This window comes from Symphalangus syndactylus, chromosome 14, assembly GCF_028878055.3.
Source record: "Symphalangus syndactylus isolate Jambi chromosome 14, NHGRI_mSymSyn1-v2.1_pri, whole genome shotgun sequence".
NCBI classification, from domain to species: Eukaryota; Metazoa; Chordata; class Mammalia; order Primates; family Hylobatidae; genus Symphalangus; species Symphalangus syndactylus.
In genome coordinates this window covers 93,023,591-93,043,614 of record NC_072436.2, presented here as the reverse complement: position 1 = coordinate 93,043,614, position 20,024 = coordinate 93,023,591, and the positions used below count along the sequence as shown (strand labels likewise).

Genomic DNA, 20,024 nt, shown 5'->3' with positions numbered 1-20,024 from the left:
CTTAGGGGACTGAGGCAGGAGGATCACTTGAGCCTGGGAAGCAGAGGCTGCAATGAGCCGAGATTGTGCTACTGCATTCCAGCCTGAATGACTGAGACTCTGTCTCAAAAAAAACCTATTAGCGGGCTTGGTGGGACACACCTGTAGTCCTAGCTACTGGCGCAGGTGAGGCAGAATGATCTCTTGAGCCTAGCAGTTCGAGGCTGCAGAGCAGTGACTGTGCCACTGTGTTCCTGCTGGGTGACAGAGTGAGACCCTGTCTGAAAAAAAAAAAAAAATCCCTAAAAAATAAAAGATATATATGTATTCTTTAATTCACTTAAGAATTTCTAGGGTGCCAGGCACTCATGATCTATACTGCTCACTTGGCACTTACACATTTCTTATTTTATTTATTTTTATTTATTTATTTTTTTTATTTTTATATATTTTTTTGAGACGGAGTCTCGCTCTGTCGCCCAGGCTGGAGTGCAGTGGCGCAATCTCGGCTCACTGCAAGCTCCGCCTCCCGGGTTCTCGCCATTCTCCTGCCTCAGCCTCTCCGAGTAGCTGGGACTACAGGCGTCCGCCACCACGCCCGGCTTATTTTTTGTATTTTTTTAGTAGAGACAGGGTTTCACTGTGATCTCGATCTCCTGACCCCGTGATCCACCCGCCTCGGCCTCCCAAAGTGCTGGGATTACAAGCGTGAGCCACCGCGCCCGGCCGGCACTTACACATTTCTTTTGAGAGAGTATTCCATTCTCCCATCTATCCTTTGGAACCATAAACAGATCAACAGGTCCAACAACTCACTAATATGAAAAATGACTAGAATGATGATACAATTTTGGAACCAGAACAGGTAACATTATCATTACTGACTGCGAATCTGGAGATTTGGGCTCTAAATCCAAACATCACTCTGAACAAACCTCAAGAATTGGGACAGTGGTTCCTTCTATTCCAAACATTCTATAATACCATTCCTGACTAATTTACCATCTCCAAGATAATTTTAAAGTATCTAAACTAAACTGACACCCAAAAAGAAAGGATATAATCTTCTTTAGTGCCTCATTTTAGAATTTACCAGATGTTCTTTATGTCAGTCTAATAATTTAAATTCATTTTCTTTAGGTATCTTTTGAGTATATAATAGGAAAAAAATAGCTGAGCAACCTTTTTCTTTTAAAAATTACTTTCAACCACTCTGAAAGGTTAACTTACTTTTAGGCTTGTTCCTCTTTGGAATAACACTTAAAATTTCCTGTTAGACAGTTTTTCAGCCATTGCAATGTTTTACAAATCTTATTGCTATGATACAGTATCATGTGTTTATACACACCCAAGCACCCAAACCACACACACTTCAGAACTTCAACTGTAGCCCCTATCTGCTATATTTGGTTCTAGCTAGATAGTTCGAAGAGTCTGCTCATTTTTTTTGTTTCCACACAGATTAAAACACATCTGCTTTTTTTAAAACAGGTTACTCAAAGTAATTTCATTTGTTCTTGGTTGAGTACTTAACTTCACCCAGTTTTTAATCATCTATGAACATATTTAATATGCTCAATAATGTAAATAAGTAATTATATGAACACACCTTGGACTAGAGAAGATGAAGGAAAACAGAAACAATCATTCACTAAGTGTCTATGTGCAAATGGTTAGCAGTACTTTTTTATAAGCTAGTTTCCATAACATAACTTTTAAAAATCTCCCCCAACTGACACAACACCAATACGACCACTTCATGAAAAAACAAAAGCTTTGTTTAAATCCGGTTATGTTGCTTTTGTTCCTTCTTCGGCTACTAAAAGTCACTGTTTCAGAGAAATACATTAAATAAATCTGTGATCGGCTCTTCATAAAACCATGTAGACTATTCCCTAGAATCTATACTTACTGATTCTTCCTTAACCACACCAGTAGCTTCCACTTAAAAAACAAAAAAGCAACAAAATTTAGTTGATCTCTTTAATGAAGGTTTTTTAGTGTGCTTTCTCAGGAAAACACTTGTTTTCTCTTGGTTTAGGTTTATAAGAAGCCTGTAAGATGGTCTGATAACTAATCAAGTGAGTGTGAGATGAGTCAATTAAAAATCTAAGAACTAAATTTATGTTTCAAAGTCCTACATTTTTTAAAAAACTGGTTCCTACTTATTCCCAAACACATTCTTCTTAGAAATCCTCTTAGAAAGTGAGAGGGTTTTTTTTTAAAACCAATAATGATGAAATTATTTCCCTTAGCAATCTGTTTCAACACCTAATAAACTGACAGTCACTAATTTCTTCACAGGTAAACTCAAGTTTTACGAAAAGAAAATATGCCCCACATAAAATTATTAAACAGACATGAGTCCATACCACTAGGGTACCTTCAGAAAAAATAGCCACCTGTTGTGATCAACATTAAATTCCTCTTTTCTAATTATCCAGTTCATTTGCACACTAAATTTTTCATCTTCCATCATTCAACAGGCATGTGAGCAAAATATTTGTACGTATTTACTACCATAATCAAATTATCTGACGCAAAAAGAATTTTATGCTACAGTCGTAAACTTATCCTGGAAAGACAGAATCACTGGTTCAGAGTCCCAAGTATCAACTTCCTGGGCTCAAGCAATCCTCCTGCTTCAGTCTCCTGAGTAGCTAGGACTACAGGTACATGCCACCAGGCCTGGCTAATTTTTATTATTTATTTATTTATTTATTTCAGAGACAGGGTCTCAGTATGTTGGTAGGCTGGTCTTGAACTCTTGGTCTTAAAGAATCCTCTCACCTTATCCTTCCAAAATGCTATGACTGCAGGCATGAGCCACGGTGCGTGGACTAATTTTAATTCTGAACTGACTTCCTGATTATCAGTTATCCTTATTTACTAGAAATAATATAGTCAATTATCATCCTAAAGTTGCTGTGAATAAAAATATAGATGTCTATAAATTAATAAGCACTTAAAGAACACTTCCAGCATTAAAAATATGTAACATTTAAGCTTTTATTCAAATTTAAAATGCCCTACATGGGAACTGTGTCATCAATCAAGTAGTATGAGTTCACGACACAATCAGAATTATAAAATTATTGGCAGGGCACGGTGGCTCACACCTGTAATCCCAGCACTTGGGAGGCCGAGGTGGGTGATCACCTGAGGTCAGGAGTTTGAGACCAGCCTGGCCAACATGACGAAACCCCATCTCTACTAAAAATACAAAAAGTTAGCTGGACATAGAGGCAAGCGCCTATAACCCCAACTACTTCGGAGGCTGAGGCAGGAGACTGCTTGAACTCAGGAGGCAGAGGTTGCAGCAAGCCAAGACTGCGCCATCGTGCTCCAGTCTGGGCGACAGAGCGAGACCCTGTCTAAAAAAAAGAAAAAAAAAGTATTATTATTATTATTGAGACACAGTCTTGCTCCATTGCTCAGGCTGGAATGCAGTGGTGCCATCATAGCTCACTGCAGCTTTGACCTCTAGAACTTAAGTGATCCTCCCATCTCAGCCTCCTGAGCAGTTGGGACCACAGGCATGTGCCACCACACCGGGGTATTTTTTTTTTAATTTTTTTGTAGAGATGGAGTCTCCCTATGTTGCTCTGACTAGTATCAAACTCTCTGGCTCAAGCGATCCTCCTGCCTCTGCCTCCCAACATGCTGGGATTACAGGCGTGAGCCACTGCCAAATTATTACTTTTTACTTTATTCTCATACATGAATACTATCTTCTTAACAAATGTTTAAGTGTACAATACAGTACTGCTGACTACAGGTACAATATTGTATGGCATAACTTATTCATCCTGCTTAACTGAAATTTCATGCCTGCTGACTAGTAACTCCACATTTCCCCCTCCCCTCCCTTTCACCCCTGACAACCACGATTCCACTCTTTGATTCTATAAATTTGACTATTTTAGATAATTTAAGTGAAATCATGCAGTATTTGTTTGTGACTGGCTAATTTCATTTAGCATAATGTCCTCAAAGTACATCAATGTTGCACACTGCAGAATTCCTTAAGACTGAATAATATTCCATTGTATGTATACACCACATTTTCTTTTTTTCTTCAGCTGTCAATGGACATGTTGTGGGCTGTTTCCACATCTTGGCTATTGTGAATAGTGCTATTATAAACATGGGTGTGCTGGTATTTCTTCAAGTTCTTGATTTCATTTCTTTTGAATAAATACTTGGAAGTAGAATTGCTGGATCATATGGTAGTTCTATTTTTAATTTTTTGAGGACCTCCACACTGTTTTCCATAATAGTTACACCATTTTGCATTTCTACCAACAGTGTATAAGGGGTTCAATTTGTCCATATCTTCACCAACACTTGTCTTTTGTGTTTTTTTTAACAGTCATCCTAATAGGGATGAAAAGATATCTCATTGTGGTTTTTATTTGCATTTCCCTGATGATTAATGATGTTGAGCCTTTTTCCATATACCTGCTTGCCATCTGTATGTCTTCTCTGGAGAATGTCTATTGAAGTCTTTAGCTCATTTTTAAATAGGTTATTAGTTTTTCTGCCACTAAGTTGTAGAAGTTCCTTAAATATTTTGGAGATTAACTCCTTATCAGATAAATGGTTTGCAAATATTTTCTCCCACTTCATAGGATGTCCTTTCACTTTGTTGACTGTTTCCTTTGCTGTGTAGAAGCTTTGTAGTTTGATGTCTCACTTGTCTATTTTTACTTTTGTTGCCTATCCTTTAGGTGTTATATCCATGAAATCACTGCCAAAGACAATGTCACGAAGCCTCCCTCCCTGTAGATTCCACATACAGTATTTGAAAAGCAAAGAAATGTAAAAGAACAACAAAAATCAACTCACCACCATCCCAAGATATTAGTTAACAATTCACCCAAAACTTTTAGATATTTCACCCAAAAGGGTATATATTCTGTTTCACTGCATATGTTATTAACACATGTCATTGATTGGTATGTAACACTTTCCTAGCCCCCTAAAACCAGGGACTTAACTTTATATACTCTGATCAACCTCCCTATATCCAGATCTTCCAGCTCAGTTTTCAACTCTAGATATTTCAGCTACAAGGTTCTCACATAATACAGAAATAGAGTACAGGTTTCCTCTGACATGCTGCAATGCAGAATCAGAAAGATTCATAAAGGCATCCTGGGAGTTACAACTACTACTTGCTATGTGGGATTAAACATGCTTATGAGGAAACAAAATGTTGTTTTATCTTTGCAATTGAGGTGCTTAGATTCTAGCAACATATAATTTAATTTAAACCTGTCCTCCTACCTTCAATTTCTAAATACACGGCCAAAACAATGAATGTAACAGCCAAAACAATGAATATAATGAAAAAAGCTAATACCACAACAACAAGATTAATAACCCCAACTCTGCAGTTAATTTTCTTATCAGGCATTTTTTTTTAAGTCATTTACATCAAAATGCTATAACCTAATTGCTAGGCTGCAACAACTTTTGAAGTGTGGTCCAAAGGTAATTCAATAAATAATTACCAGCCTGGTTCACATGGTGAAACCCTGTCTCTACTAAAAATACAAAAAAATGAGCCAGGCATGGTGGCACGTGCCTGCAATCCCAGCTACTCCAGAGGCTGAGGCACGAGAACTGCTTGAACCCAGGAGTAGAGGCTGCAGTGAGTCAACATTGCACCACTGCACTCCAGCCTGGATGACATAGTGATACTCTGTCTCAAAAAAATAAAATAAATAAATAAGCAAATAAATAAATAAATGACAGAACATATACCAGACCGTGGGGGTCAAAACAAGCCTTCATCTTATTAACATTTCACAGAAAACTCTTTTAACATACTCTGCTGGTCTTGCAAACAGTCTAAGGCTAAGGTTACAAATGAAACTTCAGTGTTTTATAAATACATATAAATCACATGTGTATGTGCATATATATACACACATTGGAGATATAAGGATAGACAGATTTATGTATCTCTATCCTTAGAAATACGTAGGTATCTTATTCAGGCAGAAAAATATGGGGTGGCTCAGGAGATAAATTATTAATCTATTCAATACAAAAGTTGATTTCTACTTGATAGAAGAAAAATTAAAAACCAGAAGACAATGAAAATAAAACCAACAAGGTTAGTTGCAATTCATACTAATTTCAAATTTTATTTAAACTCAGTTTCTTAACTTTAAGTTCCACAAGGGCAAGAACTACGTTTGTAGGGTAATAACCTAACAAATTCAAACCTTGCTGATTTATACTGGCAACCCAAATGATACAGAATTTTAGAGCATCTCAGAAGTCATCTTATTCAAAAATCCTCTAATTTAAAGATAAGATTAAGAAACCACTCTGGAAAAAGGGAAGACATAAAAGTCATCCTGAAGCAGCTCAGGCTCCTTATTCCCAAACTTAGGGATAATGTTCAGTAAATGGCAACATTTACTGAATGAGGCTATGTGTTGAAAAAAGAAAATGGAAAGCAAGGGCAGTCTCCTCCACACTGCTTTTTGTGGATAAGAAAGAGCAACTGCTAGCTAGCATTAACATTGGACTGGTTAAGTGCTGAAAGAGCAAACGTGAAATAATGAAATGTTTCTCCTTTGCTATCTAAGGCTACTATATCATCAATTTCAAGCAAGTAGTACCTGATGAACACAGTCCCATCTGTCATTCTCAGGGGATACTTGTATCATGAGGAATACAAGTTTATATGCCACTAGCACTTTAGTACAAGCTTTCACTTGAAGAACTTATCAAGGATGCTGGGCAGAGGCACTTTTTCACCTTCCTCTTATACACCAGGAACAGAAAGGTCCAGTCAAGGACCAGAAAAACATCTCTAAAAGCAAAATATGCCCCCATTTTTCTGTGAAAGTTTCACAAATTTAAAATAAGCTTATTGTAAGACAATAAAGGGTAGTCAAGAATACGCAGAAAACTAGAAATAACTATCCAAATAATAGCAAAATATTTTCATAACAGTTAAAGAGATAAGCTTTAAAGAAGTAAGAAACAGGTTCCAAACTTAAGTGGAGAAACAAAATTACTTATCACCACTTCAGCAGCAAAAGGAAGCAAGTTTTTGGAATGAAGGCCCAGAATCACATATTAAAGTCCACAGTATATTTTTAAATTCTTAAGTACAAAAAAGATGTCTTCCTCTCCTCAAAGCAACCCAACCTACAATCTTTGAGGGGAAATCAAAGCGATATTAAGTTAGTGAATAAACTTTCTGACTACTGGGAAAAAAATTCCTTAGATTTTTAGACTGTATACTTGAAAAAGTTAAAATTAAAAGAACTATTAAATGTTTATGTGTCCAAAGTTTAAATGAATCAAATCTGTGGATAAAAAATTTTAGCACAAAACAATGTTTACAATAATCCAACATATTTTAATAACAAATGTGGCTACCTGCAAAAAAATGAAAATGGAAAAGAACATGGCAGTCTCCTCCTCTGTTTTTTGTGGAAAAGGTTAACGCTGTAAGCCTCAAGACTGAACTGTTAAAGGCTACCAAGAGACTCAAGAAAAACATCAATATTTAAAATAAAATAATTTCCAATTATTTTAGTAACATAATTATGATGCCATTTTCACACACCTTAAAGCTGTTTTAGTTTCCATTTCTTGCAAAGTAAATGGAAATTTTGTCTTTGAGAAAATATCAGCAATGATATATGCTGAGGTATAAAACTCATATAGAATGTGGCAAATGTGTAAGAATGCTCACAAATGCAAAGAAAAAAATGCAGAAAAATAAAAAAAAGGAATGCTCACAGTAGCACTACTCCTGACATCCAAACACAAAAACAATCCTATATCCATCAACTGTAGAATGGATAAACTGTAGTATATTCATACAATGTAATATTAAACAGCAACAAGAATGAACAATGAAAAAACTAATGCTACAAGCAGCAATATGGATGAAGCTCACAACAATTATTAAGGGAGAATTCTGTCAGACACATAGGAGTACATACTGGGGGGTTACATTTACATAAAGTTAAGAAACAGGTACAAGTAATCCAAGCAATCAGAAAGATGGGGTTGGGAGTAGTGACTAGGAAGGCCCTTCAAGGGGGACACTTCTGGGATACTGGTAGTGCTTTATTCCTTGCTGTAGGTATTTTTGGTTACACAGATGTGTTTACTTCATGAAAAGTAATCAAGCTGTACACTGATGATTTGTGCACTTATATATTTCAATTACAAGCTTAAAGAAGATTAATAGAAATTATTTCCACAATTTAAATAACCATATAGTTTTTGTTGTTGTTGTTGTTGTTTTTGGGACAGAGTTTCACTCTTTCACCCAGGCTGGAGTGCAGTGGCACGATCTGGGCTCACTGCAACCTCTGCCTTCTGGTTTCAGGCGATTCTCCTGCCTCAGCCTCCCGAGTAGCTGGGATTACAGGCACCTGCCACCATACCCGGCTAGCCAATTTCTGTATTTTTAGTAGAGACAGGGTTTCACCACGTTGGCCAGGCTGGTCTCGAACTCCAGACCTCGTGATCCACCTGCCTCAGCCTCCCAAAGCGCTGGGATTGCAGGTATGAGCCACCATGCCCAGCCGTAACTATACAGTTTTAAATGTATATAGCCCATTTATTTTTTAAAAACTATAGACTGTTTCTAATTCAAATGACTATTGCTAATGCAAATGATTCATACATACTCTACTTCTCTCCCTCACAATCCTCAACCCAAAATTAGTCTTTTGAGTATTTTTTAAAAAGTGAAACTTTAAGAGAAAAATTTAAAAGTCAGAAAAAGATCAGGAAAAGAAATAAACATGTAATGTTAAGTGATTCTTGCAGGAATCCTCTACTCTCCCCCTCCTCCAATACCTTATTTGCCTCTGAAGAATCACTCCTATCCAAAAGGTCTTTCTCCAAATTGTTTCTTTTCTTTTCTTTTTTTTTTTCTTTTTTTTGAGACAAGGTCTTAAAACTCTGTCACCCAGGCTGGAGTGCAGTGGCTCCATCACAGTTCACTCTAGCCTTGACCTCCCTGGCTCAGGTGATCCTCTCACCTCAACCTCCTGAGTAGCTGGGACTACAGGCATGGGCCACCACCCCCCAGCTAATCTTGTATTTTTTGTAGAGACAGGGTTTCGTCATGTTGCCCAGCCTGGTCTCAAACTCCTGGGCTCAAGCGATCCACCCCACCCAGCCTCCCAAAAAGTGCTAGGATTACAGGCGTGAGCCACTATGCCCAGCCCAATTGTTTAATTTCGCTTCCCTCTTTTACTCGGTCTAAAATACCAAAATTTGACAAGTTACCACAATCAGTCTCTTAAAAATGCAAATGTCTTTCAGAGAATTAATGAAGACATCAGTCATTCATACATAACTGTGAAGTAGTTTAGTGGCTACTTTTATGTATTGCTGACCTTATATGAAAAAAATGAGCGAGTCTATAATTTCCTTTACCATAAGAACACTTTGCTAAAAATACTAGCTTTCAAAATATAGTGCCTTACTCCAACTTGTATTTCTTTCAACAAATCTTCTTTGATCTTTCTTCTTTACTATGACAGAAGTCTGGAAAGACTCCTACTTTTCATGTGTTAAATTTTATTCACTTCTAATTCCCTTTAAAGCTTTTTTTCTTTTTTCAAAAAGTTATGACTAATTATGTGGGAAGAAACAATAACTAGTGACATACATACCAAAGTTGTCCATCTCAAAATATAACAAGAGAATAAAAAATAGTTATATGCTCTTCCTCTTCCCCATCCCCTTTCCTAAGTGTTAGAATCTCATAAAGCCACATGTTCTTATATACAGTATGTTAATATACTATGAATGCAAGATAGAAAAATCAATGCTTGGATATAAAAAAGAATTAATTGTATCTAAACCCAAGTAGAGTTGGCAAATCAGCAAAGGCTAAACTGATTCAAGTCAGTTGGTTATACTACAGTAACAAAGACACCAATATCAAAGGTTAAACCCACATAGTGGCCAGTTAATTTCACAGTAAAGAAAAACTTCTGGTCGGGTGAGGTGGCTCACGCCTGTAATCCCAGCATTTCGGGAGGCTGAGGCAGGCAGATCACTTTACATCATGAGTTTGAGACCAGCTTGGCCAACATGGCGAAACCCCGTCTCTACTAAAAATACAAAAATTAGCCAGGCGTGGTGGTGTGCTCCCAGCTACTCAGGAGGCTGAGGCAGGAGAATCGCTTGAACCCAGGAGGCAGAGGTTGCAGTGAGCCAAGATCACACCATTGCACTCCAGCCTGGGTGACAGAGTGAGACTCTGTCTCAAACCAAAAAAAAAAAAAAAAAGGAAAAGAAAAAAGAAAAATTTCCAACAAAGATTTCGCTACAATTCAACTTGACCATCTGGAAAAGGAGTGTTGTTCACTAGGGAAAAAGAGTAAAAATGAGATTATCACTATTATCAGAAAAATAACTAAAAGTACATATTCTTACTCCATTTCTAGCCTTCAAATAATTTCTAAGTATGAGAAAATACAAAAGCTCTCTTCACACACACACAAAAGGATGAATGACACCTCTTCTCTCATGAGATGTGAAAATATTCCTTAATGTTTTTTAAGGTTTAGTCACCATATGGAAGAAAACAATTTTCTCCCCTTTTCGAACACAGCCCCATGATCTTCATTTGTTAAAAAGAACAAAACATTTAACAACGGGGTTTTCGGAAACTGGGAGAGCAAGCAATTAACATATTGAACTCACACTTGCTTTAACATGCTATCTTATTTGGGGTGTTTAAAAAATGTTTTAAATGCAATTAATGCATTCATTTTCAAAGGAAAATAAATATTTTTGGTATTTGCCTTCAACTGAAATAAATCATGTAAAGGAAGTTAGTTGGTTTCATTTCTCTATTTTCTAAGGATTAAGTTTAAGCACATTTTTCGTGCTAACCAAACACATATAAAAACTCCAAGCTACACATATAAGAAATACACCAAACCATGGTGAGAAAAGAATATTTAGTCCACAAACCAGTCAAAATTACCACTGAAGTCTAAAACTAATTTAAAGCATATTTTTCTCCTCCTGAAACAGTCCAGCCTATAACTATGAGCTAAAATCAGTTAATACCCTTTATTCATAACTTATGAGTAATTCAGGGGAAATCTACCCTTCTTTGTATAGTGAGTGCTTAATGATCTCATCAACACACTGGAAAAACATGCTGGTAAATCAGTACAGTCTCATCTTGAGACAAATCTACATGAGAGGTAAAATTATAATCAGAAGATTACTTGAAAAATATGAAACCAGATAAGTCAACAATCAATAGCATCACACTAGTATAGCCATCTCCAATAGGACAGATGGAATAGGACGGGGATAGATCTGCTTCAAGGGCCAGGTTATTGCATCCCCTGAAAGTTATACAGACATTCTGCCAAATGTATTTTGTTATCTTCCCTTGTTTATAGAAAGATTAGGTGATACAAATCAATTTTGAAATTTTTTTGCTACTTACTATGCATCTTCATTGTTGTATAGATGAGCCTCTGTTTCTTCATTTATTAAAAAAAAAAAGTAATAAAATCTCTTACAGAATTGGTATAAGGGGTCCAGGCACGGTGGCTCACGTCTGTAATCCCAGCACTTTGGGAGGCCAAGGCGGGTGGATCACAAGGTCAGGAGATCGAGACCATCCTGGCTAACGTGGTGAAATCTGGTCTCTACTAAAAATACAAAAAATTAGCCAGGCGTGGTGGCGGGCACCTGTAGTCCCAGCTACTTGGGAAGCTGAGGCAGGAGAATGGTGTGAACCCGTGAGGCGGAGCTTGCAGTCAGCCAAGATTGCGCCACTGTACTCCAGCCTGGGCGACATAGCAAGACTCCATCTCAAAAAATAATAATAATAATAATTAGTATAAGGGTTCAACAAGTCAGTTTCTCTGAGGTTATAACAAGTCATACAGATTGAATTTTATCTCTTGGGTTTAATTTTATATAGCACTGATACAATCCCTTATTTTTTATATTTAAAAGACCTATCATTTATTAAATATCTATCATGTGCTAGGTACTTTACTATCTCTCATCTTTACAAATATTCTATAAGGCAGGTGTGATTCCCACTTGAAATATTACAAAGGCTCAGAGAGGTAACATTGCTCACCAAATGTTAAATAGCTAATCAGATGTGTAGTCAGGATTAGAACCCAGATCTAGCTAGCTTTAACCCTGAGCTCTTTACCTCATACTGTCTCCTTCCTTATAGTGTATCTTCCTAATTTTATTTTCACAGGGTAGCAACTGCAATTTGGGGAATACTTTGCCAACAAAGTCACATACTATAATTCTGTGGAAGGTAAGAATGTATTTCAAAGGTCTGATAAATCAGTCGTAAGGTCTAAAACAGAGTAATACTTCAAAGTAAGTGGACAAGATAGAAACAAAATAAGAGTAACTTTAATATCAGGGATAAATGGGGGACAATAAAAGACCTCATGTTGAAATAGCTCATTACTGTAGACTGGTTATTTTCAAAGTTAAAACAAACAGCGGGGGGGCGGGGAGACTTGAGAAAATACTCAAACCAGGGGTTCTCACTAACAGATCAGGAACTACTTGTGGTTCCTGCCTTACCTAGTAGGTCTCCAAGCTGGTTGGCCTTCCCTTGGGTTTGTCAGAGTTTCCAGTAAAGGGAGAAAAGCAGGATAAGAAGAGCTCTTAGGCCTCATCAGCAGAACTTTATCACTAATAGCCACACTACTGTGTTTCTATCCCTCAAGTAAGTTCCAAGCTTTGAGAAAATAGGCTCTTTTTACAGCTCCCATACTTTCTGCCCCCAAAAGGTTGAGTGGCACTGTGTCCTCTCATGGGATACATTTGGAAGGGTTAGCCACCAGATAACAGAGTAGTACCCCACAGTACTTACTTCCTAAAACAGGAAAAATCATGTTTCTTGTCCAGAACTCCTCTATTAAGACTGCAGAGGATCCATGAAGGTAAAATATCACGTGCTAGAACAATGCCACAGAAAGTATAACTAGCATTCCTGACTAGAAGAGCAAGGAGTGTTTCCTGGCTGCTGCATATTATAAATATATAGCTCATTCCTCATTAGTACAGTGTCAAGAAAAAAGTATATATATATGTGTATATATATGTGTGTATATATATGTGTATATATGTGTGTGTATATATATGTGTATATATATGTGTGTATATATATGTGTGTATATATATGTGTGTATATATATGTGTATATATGTGTGTATATATATGTGTATATATATATGTGTGTGTGTATATATATATCCCGACCAGGAATATTTTACGTAATATTATACATACTGAATGATTTCAATTTTTAAAAACCCTGTAATTCCATTGTCATAGGTAAGATTTTTATCCCACAAATATGGGATTAGAGAGACTAGGTGTTTATTCTACAAGATTAGTTCAGAGTAGAAATGAATAGCAAAATCTATTAATGCATTCATTAAATTTCTTGAACCATAAATATCACAATTAAATTTTCAGCACTTCAAAACAGTCCTGTGACTTTTCCAGTAACTAGAAAAAAATTACATCTATTTTCAAAAACTCCCATGTCAAGATTATTTCCAGAACCCAAATTCATCTTCTATTAAAAAGTAATAAATGAGAAACTAATAACAGTTATTAGATTCCAGGTAGGAGAATTTAGTAGCTGGAGGCAGGTGTACGAAGGGGACTTTTGAATTTTAAACTATGTAGAAATACTACCTATTCTAAGTAATTAATTTTATTTATTATTTATTTTTTTGAGATGGAGTCTCATTCTGTCACCCAGGCTGGAGTGCAGTGGTGCAATCTCAGTTCAAAGTAACTAATTTTAAAACTAAAAATTACTGATGAGAACACATAGCACTTCTGTAGACTTGTAAGCTTTCCCCATACTTTGTAGTATCTAAAAAAAATTACAAAATACATTCCTGCAGTAAAGACAATAAATTCATCAGAACGGGTTGCAAAAGCTAACTCTTTCTAGAATTTTAAAACAAAACAAATATCAAAAGTTCAATCCCACACTGTTTCATTAAATCATGGACTATATTACCGAATTGTCACTGCGTAAAATACAATTTTTTTTTTTTTTGAGACAGAGTCTTGCACTGTGTCGCCTGGGCTGGAGTGCAATGGTGTGATTTCAGCTCACTGCAACCTCAGCCTCCCGGGTTCAAGCGATTCTCCTGCCTCAGCCTCCTGAGTAGCTGGGATTACAGGTGTGAGCCGCCATGCCTGGCTCACTTTTGTATTTTTAGTTAAGACGAGGTTTCACTATGTTGGCCAGGCTGGTCTTGAACTCCTGACCTCGTGATCCACCTGCCTCGACCTCCCAAAGTGCTGGGATTACAGGCGTGAGCCATCGCTCTGGGCCTGTAAAATACAATTCTACTAGCTTAATGTGGTACATGAAATCCCAATCTCAGGAATTTAAGAAACTAAAAAAGCTAATGATTAGGCTAGTATTTAGTCTTAGGATAGCTGATCATTTCAGCTAACGAGTGAACACAATATTCCGTGAAATACCCAGGCCAATATTTCCTTACGTGGGGTGTAAGAAATGCTCCCCCATGGAAAGCTTCGAAAAATCCTCATAAGATTTTAATCTATAGGGTCTAGTTTCTTTCTTCTTCAAACACTGGCCATTACAGATAAGACAAAGTGTATATACACACACATACATAATGTATGCACAAACATATATATACACAAATATACCCACATACACACACACATACACATGTACATACACACGTGTGTATGTAAGTATATTTAAAAGCGCTGTCAAGGAAGTTTTTATACCAATTAACCTGTGGGCAAGGAAACAGCTAAAGACCATTCTGACAGACTTTTTGCCTGAAAACATATTATACTGTAACTATTTTACTACACTAAAGAACTAAAATGCATTTTTATATAAAACAAATGATTTTATATGCAGTCTGAACTAGTTTGTCTCAAAACAGCGAGTCTCACTTTGATTCCCTATCTGGAAAGTTGTCTGATCCACTATCAAATAACTCTATCCAAGATCCTAATGCAAATGTTACATATCCATTAAGAGTTAGTAAAAGGTAAAAAAAATAAAAAATAAAAACAAAAACACCACACATACATTCTTAGCTTGTTCTTTAATTATCTTGTAATAATTAAACCCAGCATATTCTTAAACTAGCAACAACAAAATCCCTCCTTTCTTTCCAAACTAGAAAGTGACACTTTGTGTGCTCCATAAAACTTTCGAAATAGAGTATTCTTAGCTAACTTCTGATCATTATATGAATTGGACATTTAAAAAAACGTAATTAAAATGTCAAATTTTCAAAGGATAACATTTTTACATATGGCTGGCAACATCTTTATATTTTAGTTTACGAATTCATCTTAATGTTTCATTCATTTTAAGGCCATTTATGTGCCCTCTTTAAGACTCACACTATTTTCCCTAAAGCTCTGTTTCCTTCTGTGCCAACACAGAATCTCCAGAAAGGTTTCTACTAGCTGCAGAGAAGCAACAATTCTACAGTGAATTCCATTTACCATTTGGTTGGGTACACACTGAAATTTAGATTCATGAATATTGACAGCTTATGGACATCAATGAGAAGAAAATTGACACTCTGGCATATGACTGCCGACAACCAAGGCACTTTACTTCAAATAGAAATGGAACTAGACCTCAGTAGCTAATAATTTTGAACAAATGAATAAAAGTGTCCAAGACAAAATTACATCAACTAAGTTCGAAATTACACACAAATCTTGAAATGAAAATTCAGAGTAAACATTTTAAAATACACAGAGACTAAACTGTATGCCTGACACGTTTTGATCTAATGCTAATATTATTAACCAATTACCACATGTTGAAAAAGCTCACTGTAGCAATAGAATCCTTAATACTAAATGCTAGAATTTCAATCGAGTGTCATTGTTTTCACAAAAATATTTGTCTACTACATATAGTGCCAATTCTGGAAGAAGACGAACATTATTTGAATGGAACATCAGAAGAACACTGATATACATATGTGAAAGGCAATAATGAGACTACAGATTTTTAAAATTTACCCCCAAAATGGTAAATGTATCAAAGAAATGAAACACTTTTACCAATTATGTTGCACAAGATCTCCAACTGCCTTGAAACATCACACTCTTTCAAACAACATATAGCAAACCGCTTTCTCTAAGGTAACTACCTTTAACAGTGACTGGTGAAAGCCTTTTAAACTATTTTCCGATTAACATCTCCCTCCTTCATTTGTTAAATATTTTGATCCAAGTACAACAATGAAACCGTTTTTAAGGAAAAATGTATAATTTAAAAGCACATTTAATCTCAATCCCTTTAATCAACAGAGGTGTGACAACCAACGCATGTAAAATTAACCTTAATCCGCCAACTAAAACACGCAAAATGTCTCCTAACAATTCTCCTCCTCCTTAAAACAACAACCGTACACATAAATACGGTTCTGACCTCCACCACTACTGCGAACAGCTAATTAATAAAGAGAATGGTTATGTCTGGAGACCAAGGTGCAACACCCCCACCTCATAAACCTCCCAAAATAACCACATCATCCAAGTAGAACTGAACATTATTTTTGCTAAAGCAGGATTTCAACCTCGGGGAGCCTCAGCCCTTAGACAATGGTGGTTACCAGACAGTGCTGCACAGTTGGGTCCAAATGACACATTTCACTAGGCCTTGGACACAACACACGCGCGCGCGCGCGCGCACACACACACACACACACACACAAAATATCCCAAGGGGCCAGTTCTAAAGAAGGGGCGTTCAAATCCCACTAGGAGACAGAGAGTAGCACCGCGGCATGGGGGGTCGCTAGGGGAGGACAGGCGAGGGGGTGTCGATAGAGCGGAAGGGTAAACTGCACACGAGGGAGGGGACTGGAAATGGCCGATGGATTCTATATTTATTTATTTAAAGGTCTTGATTAAACGGGTCCTTCCCAGGGGTTCTGTAACTAAAGGCAAACTGCGCAGCAAACTGTGCGGTTGGGAGAGGAGTCGCTGCTCCCCCTACCCCGTGACCAGGGACGGGGGGCGGGGGAAACAAGTTCCCCTGCCAACACCACAGACCACCCCGATTCCCCTCTCCCGCTCCTCCCCAGGAAGGGGTAGGCTAACAGAGAAAAAAGGGGGAAAACAAGTTCCCCAGCCAACCCCACCACCCGATCGCTCCCAGTCGCTCCCCCCACCTACCACTAGAAAGAGGCAGACTAAACCATGGAAGGCGGCAGAAAACAGAGAAATCGCGCCGCTCGTCTTCCCCCCGGCCACCAACAGACTCCCGCGGGGTCTGTGAGCGAGCCGAGAAGCCAAAGGGATGGGTGGGGGTGGAGGGTGCCGAGCCCCCGAAACCAAACAAAGCGCGGCCTGAGCGAGAGCCCGGGAGAGTAGGGAAGCCGCGGCTTTTCCTGCCGGCCGGGCCCGGCCCGGGCTGACACTGCGGCACCGGGGGACCCGCCTCCGCTCAGCTTGGGTCTCCCACCCCCCAGGGCGCGCCGGCCGCCCCCGCCCGCCCGCCCCGGCCCGCCCCGGCCTCCCTTCCCGCCCCGGCCTCCCTTCCCGCGGTGCCCGGGCCGGCGGGCGGCTGGGAGGGAGCGCGGCCTTACCCCGCTCGCCGACGTTGTTCCGCTCCTGAGGCAGCGGCGGAGGCGGCGGTGGCGGCGGCGGAGGCTGCTGCTGCTGCTGCGGCGGCGGCGGAGGCTGCTGCTGGGGCGGCTGCTGCTGGGGCGGCTGCGGCGGCGGCTGCTGCGGGGGCTGCTGCTGCTGTTGCTGCACCGGGCGCGGCCGCGACACTCGCCTGGGTCTCCGGTTGGCGGCTCGGACGGAGTTCATTTGCCGGGCTGAGGTGGCGGCGTTGGCGGAGGGACACACACACGCACACGCACAGCGAGCTTTGGGGCAGGAGAAGGGGGTGGGGAGAGTAGGAAAGGGGGGAGGAAGAAGAGGGGGCGAGGGGAAGGGGAGACGCTGAGGGCGGAGGGGGCGAGCGGGACCCCGAGTCCGGAGAAAGGCCCGGATAGACAGACGGAGACCGAGCGACGCCGGCGGGCCTGACGCACGGGGAAGGCCGAGGCCGCCGGGCGGGGCGGCCGCGAGGGACGAAGGCAGAAAAACGGGCAGAGCGAGAGAAAGAAAGAAAGGGCGTCCGCCGCTTGGGGATCCCGAGGCGAAGCGCGGCGGCGGCGGCGGCTGAGGAGACAGATCCCGGTCCCGCCGACTCGCGAGCGGCGTCTCCGGCAGCGGGGGGGAGTGGGTGGGCGGGTGAGGAAGGGAGAAAAAGAGGGAGAGAAGGGAGGGAGGGAGCAGGGGGCGCCTGGCTCTTTTTTTTCCCTCTTCCTCCCCCCCACACCCCCTGAAAGAGATTTCTGTGAGGAATTTTTCTCTCTTTCTTCGGCCTCTTCTCTCTCCTCCCCCCCTTCTCTCCTCGGCGAAGGGGAAATGAGTGTGAAGGGAGGAGATAGGGGGAAAAAGAGGCGTCGTCGTTTCTCCTCCTTAAAGGAACCGTTCCTCCTCCTCCTCCTCAGCCCTGTCGCCGCTGCTTCTGCTGCTGCTCCGTGGCAGGAGGAGCCATTGACACCGCCGGAGCCTCCACTCGCCCAGTCGGTCCCTCCCCGCCGCGGGGCTGGCCGGGGGCGCGGGGGAGGGCCGCGGGGCGGCGGGGGGAGGGGTGAATGGGCGGGGAAAGGAGGGGCGGGGATTCCGTCCAGGCGGCCAATCTAAGGCGCCCGTACAACCTTCCGGCCAATGGGGCCTCCGCTCTTATCGCGAAGTCCCTTCAACGCCCTGTTTCCTCTCTCGGGTTTCCTCCCTCCCCCGCCTAGGAGGGGGAATGAGGAAAGGGGGAGTGTGGCGGGGCGGGTGATAATGGGGAGGTATCAGGGCAAATAATAGAGCAGGGGGTGGGCGAAGACAGCGCCAGTGCGTAGCGACGATTCTGGGAGAGGAGGTGCTCGGAGGAAAGGGCGGGGGTTGCTGATGTAATGGGGAGAAGTGATTAATCCTTCGGTTCGCCGTTTCAGCTTCCCCCTCTACCCCAACCTTCACCCGATTTTTTTGAGCTGAAAAAAAAAGTGGAACGAGGGAGCCAATCTTTGGTAACTCGGGTTTTCTGTGGTAGGTGGGTTCAAAAACTGAGCTGTAGGGAGCGCTAGAGATTTCGTGCCCTTTAGCCAAGCTGAGGGTATTTGCAAACCCTGGAGATTTCCTTCTCCGAGCTTTGGGCTTGGTAACCGAAGTTTGGAGTCGGTGCCTAATCGTAGATCATCTAAACCTTGAAAAGGCTTTGACCTTTGGCCAATTTGATTTGTTCTTTGAAGAAGTGTATACAATGTGTGGGAAAATAATATGTGAGAGGAGAGAAGTAAATGTGTTGATGTTGTGATTGTTTATGTGATTTACTTTTTAATTTTTTTTAGGTCCCACAAACTGCAAGGAAAAGAAAAACCCTCAAGAGGAATTACCTTTATACCTGATGCCCCCAACATAATCTCTCTCCAAGAGAAACTTGTTTTTATTCCCTTGAGGCTGTTACGATGACTGAAAATGTATTCTCTATTCTCCCCCTTCTCTCTCTTGTTTTGCATTTTTTGGATGTGGTAAAACTGGCAGTTTATCTGATTATCTGGTTTTCAGAACTTTGGGCGATGTCTCTGAGTGTCATCAGTTGCTGTCTAGGTTTGACATCGATAATTAAGCAACTACAAAGCGTGATAAAGCTTTTGAGAGGGAGAAAAGTGTATTTTGGAAGGAGGGAGAGACGCAAAGAGGCGAGCCTGTGTGTTGAGTCCCAGACTTGGTGTGTGACTACAGGCAAAGTACTTCACCTTTCTAGATGTCAGCCCCGCCCCCCTCACCTCCCAAGTTTAAATGAGAACTTATTTTAGACTATATGATCCTGTTTTCAATTTTTAAGAGTTCTGTGATTTTGAGATGATCTCTCTTTAGTCCAGAAAAATGGAGAAACTTAGGTCTATGTTTGTTTCTCAAAAAAAATTTGAGGAGGACAGCTG

General features: G+C 40.2%; 1 protein-coding gene and 1 long non-coding RNA gene across 4 annotated transcripts in view; one reads left to right on the top strand and one right to left on the bottom strand.

The window, feature by feature from the left end:
- FBXO11 (F-box protein 11) overlaps nucleotides 1-18,634 on the bottom strand; it is a 101,182-nt gene extending 82,548 nt beyond the window's left edge. For 2 of the 3 annotated variants that reach the window (XM_055240857.2, XM_055240856.2), the window contains exon 1: nucleotides 17,622-18,634. In XM_055240857.2, the coding sequence (XP_055096832.1) occupies nucleotides 17,622-17,847 (226 nt within the window). In that variant the 5' untranslated portion in view covers nucleotides 17,848-18,634. Of the gene's footprint in view, nucleotides 1-17,208; nucleotides 17,456-17,621 lie in introns of those variants that run through there. The other variant, XM_055240859.1, reaches the window with a different exon arrangement.
- Nucleotides 18,635-18,749: 115 nt separating this feature from the next.
- Nucleotides 18,750-19,581, top strand: LOC129461647 (uncharacterized). Its single transcript, XR_008650634.1, has 2 exons — nucleotides 18,750-19,109; nucleotides 19,431-19,581. It is a non-coding gene; the product is annotated as an uncharacterized lncRNA (long non-coding RNA).
- Nucleotides 19,582-20,024: the final 443 nt, after the last annotated feature.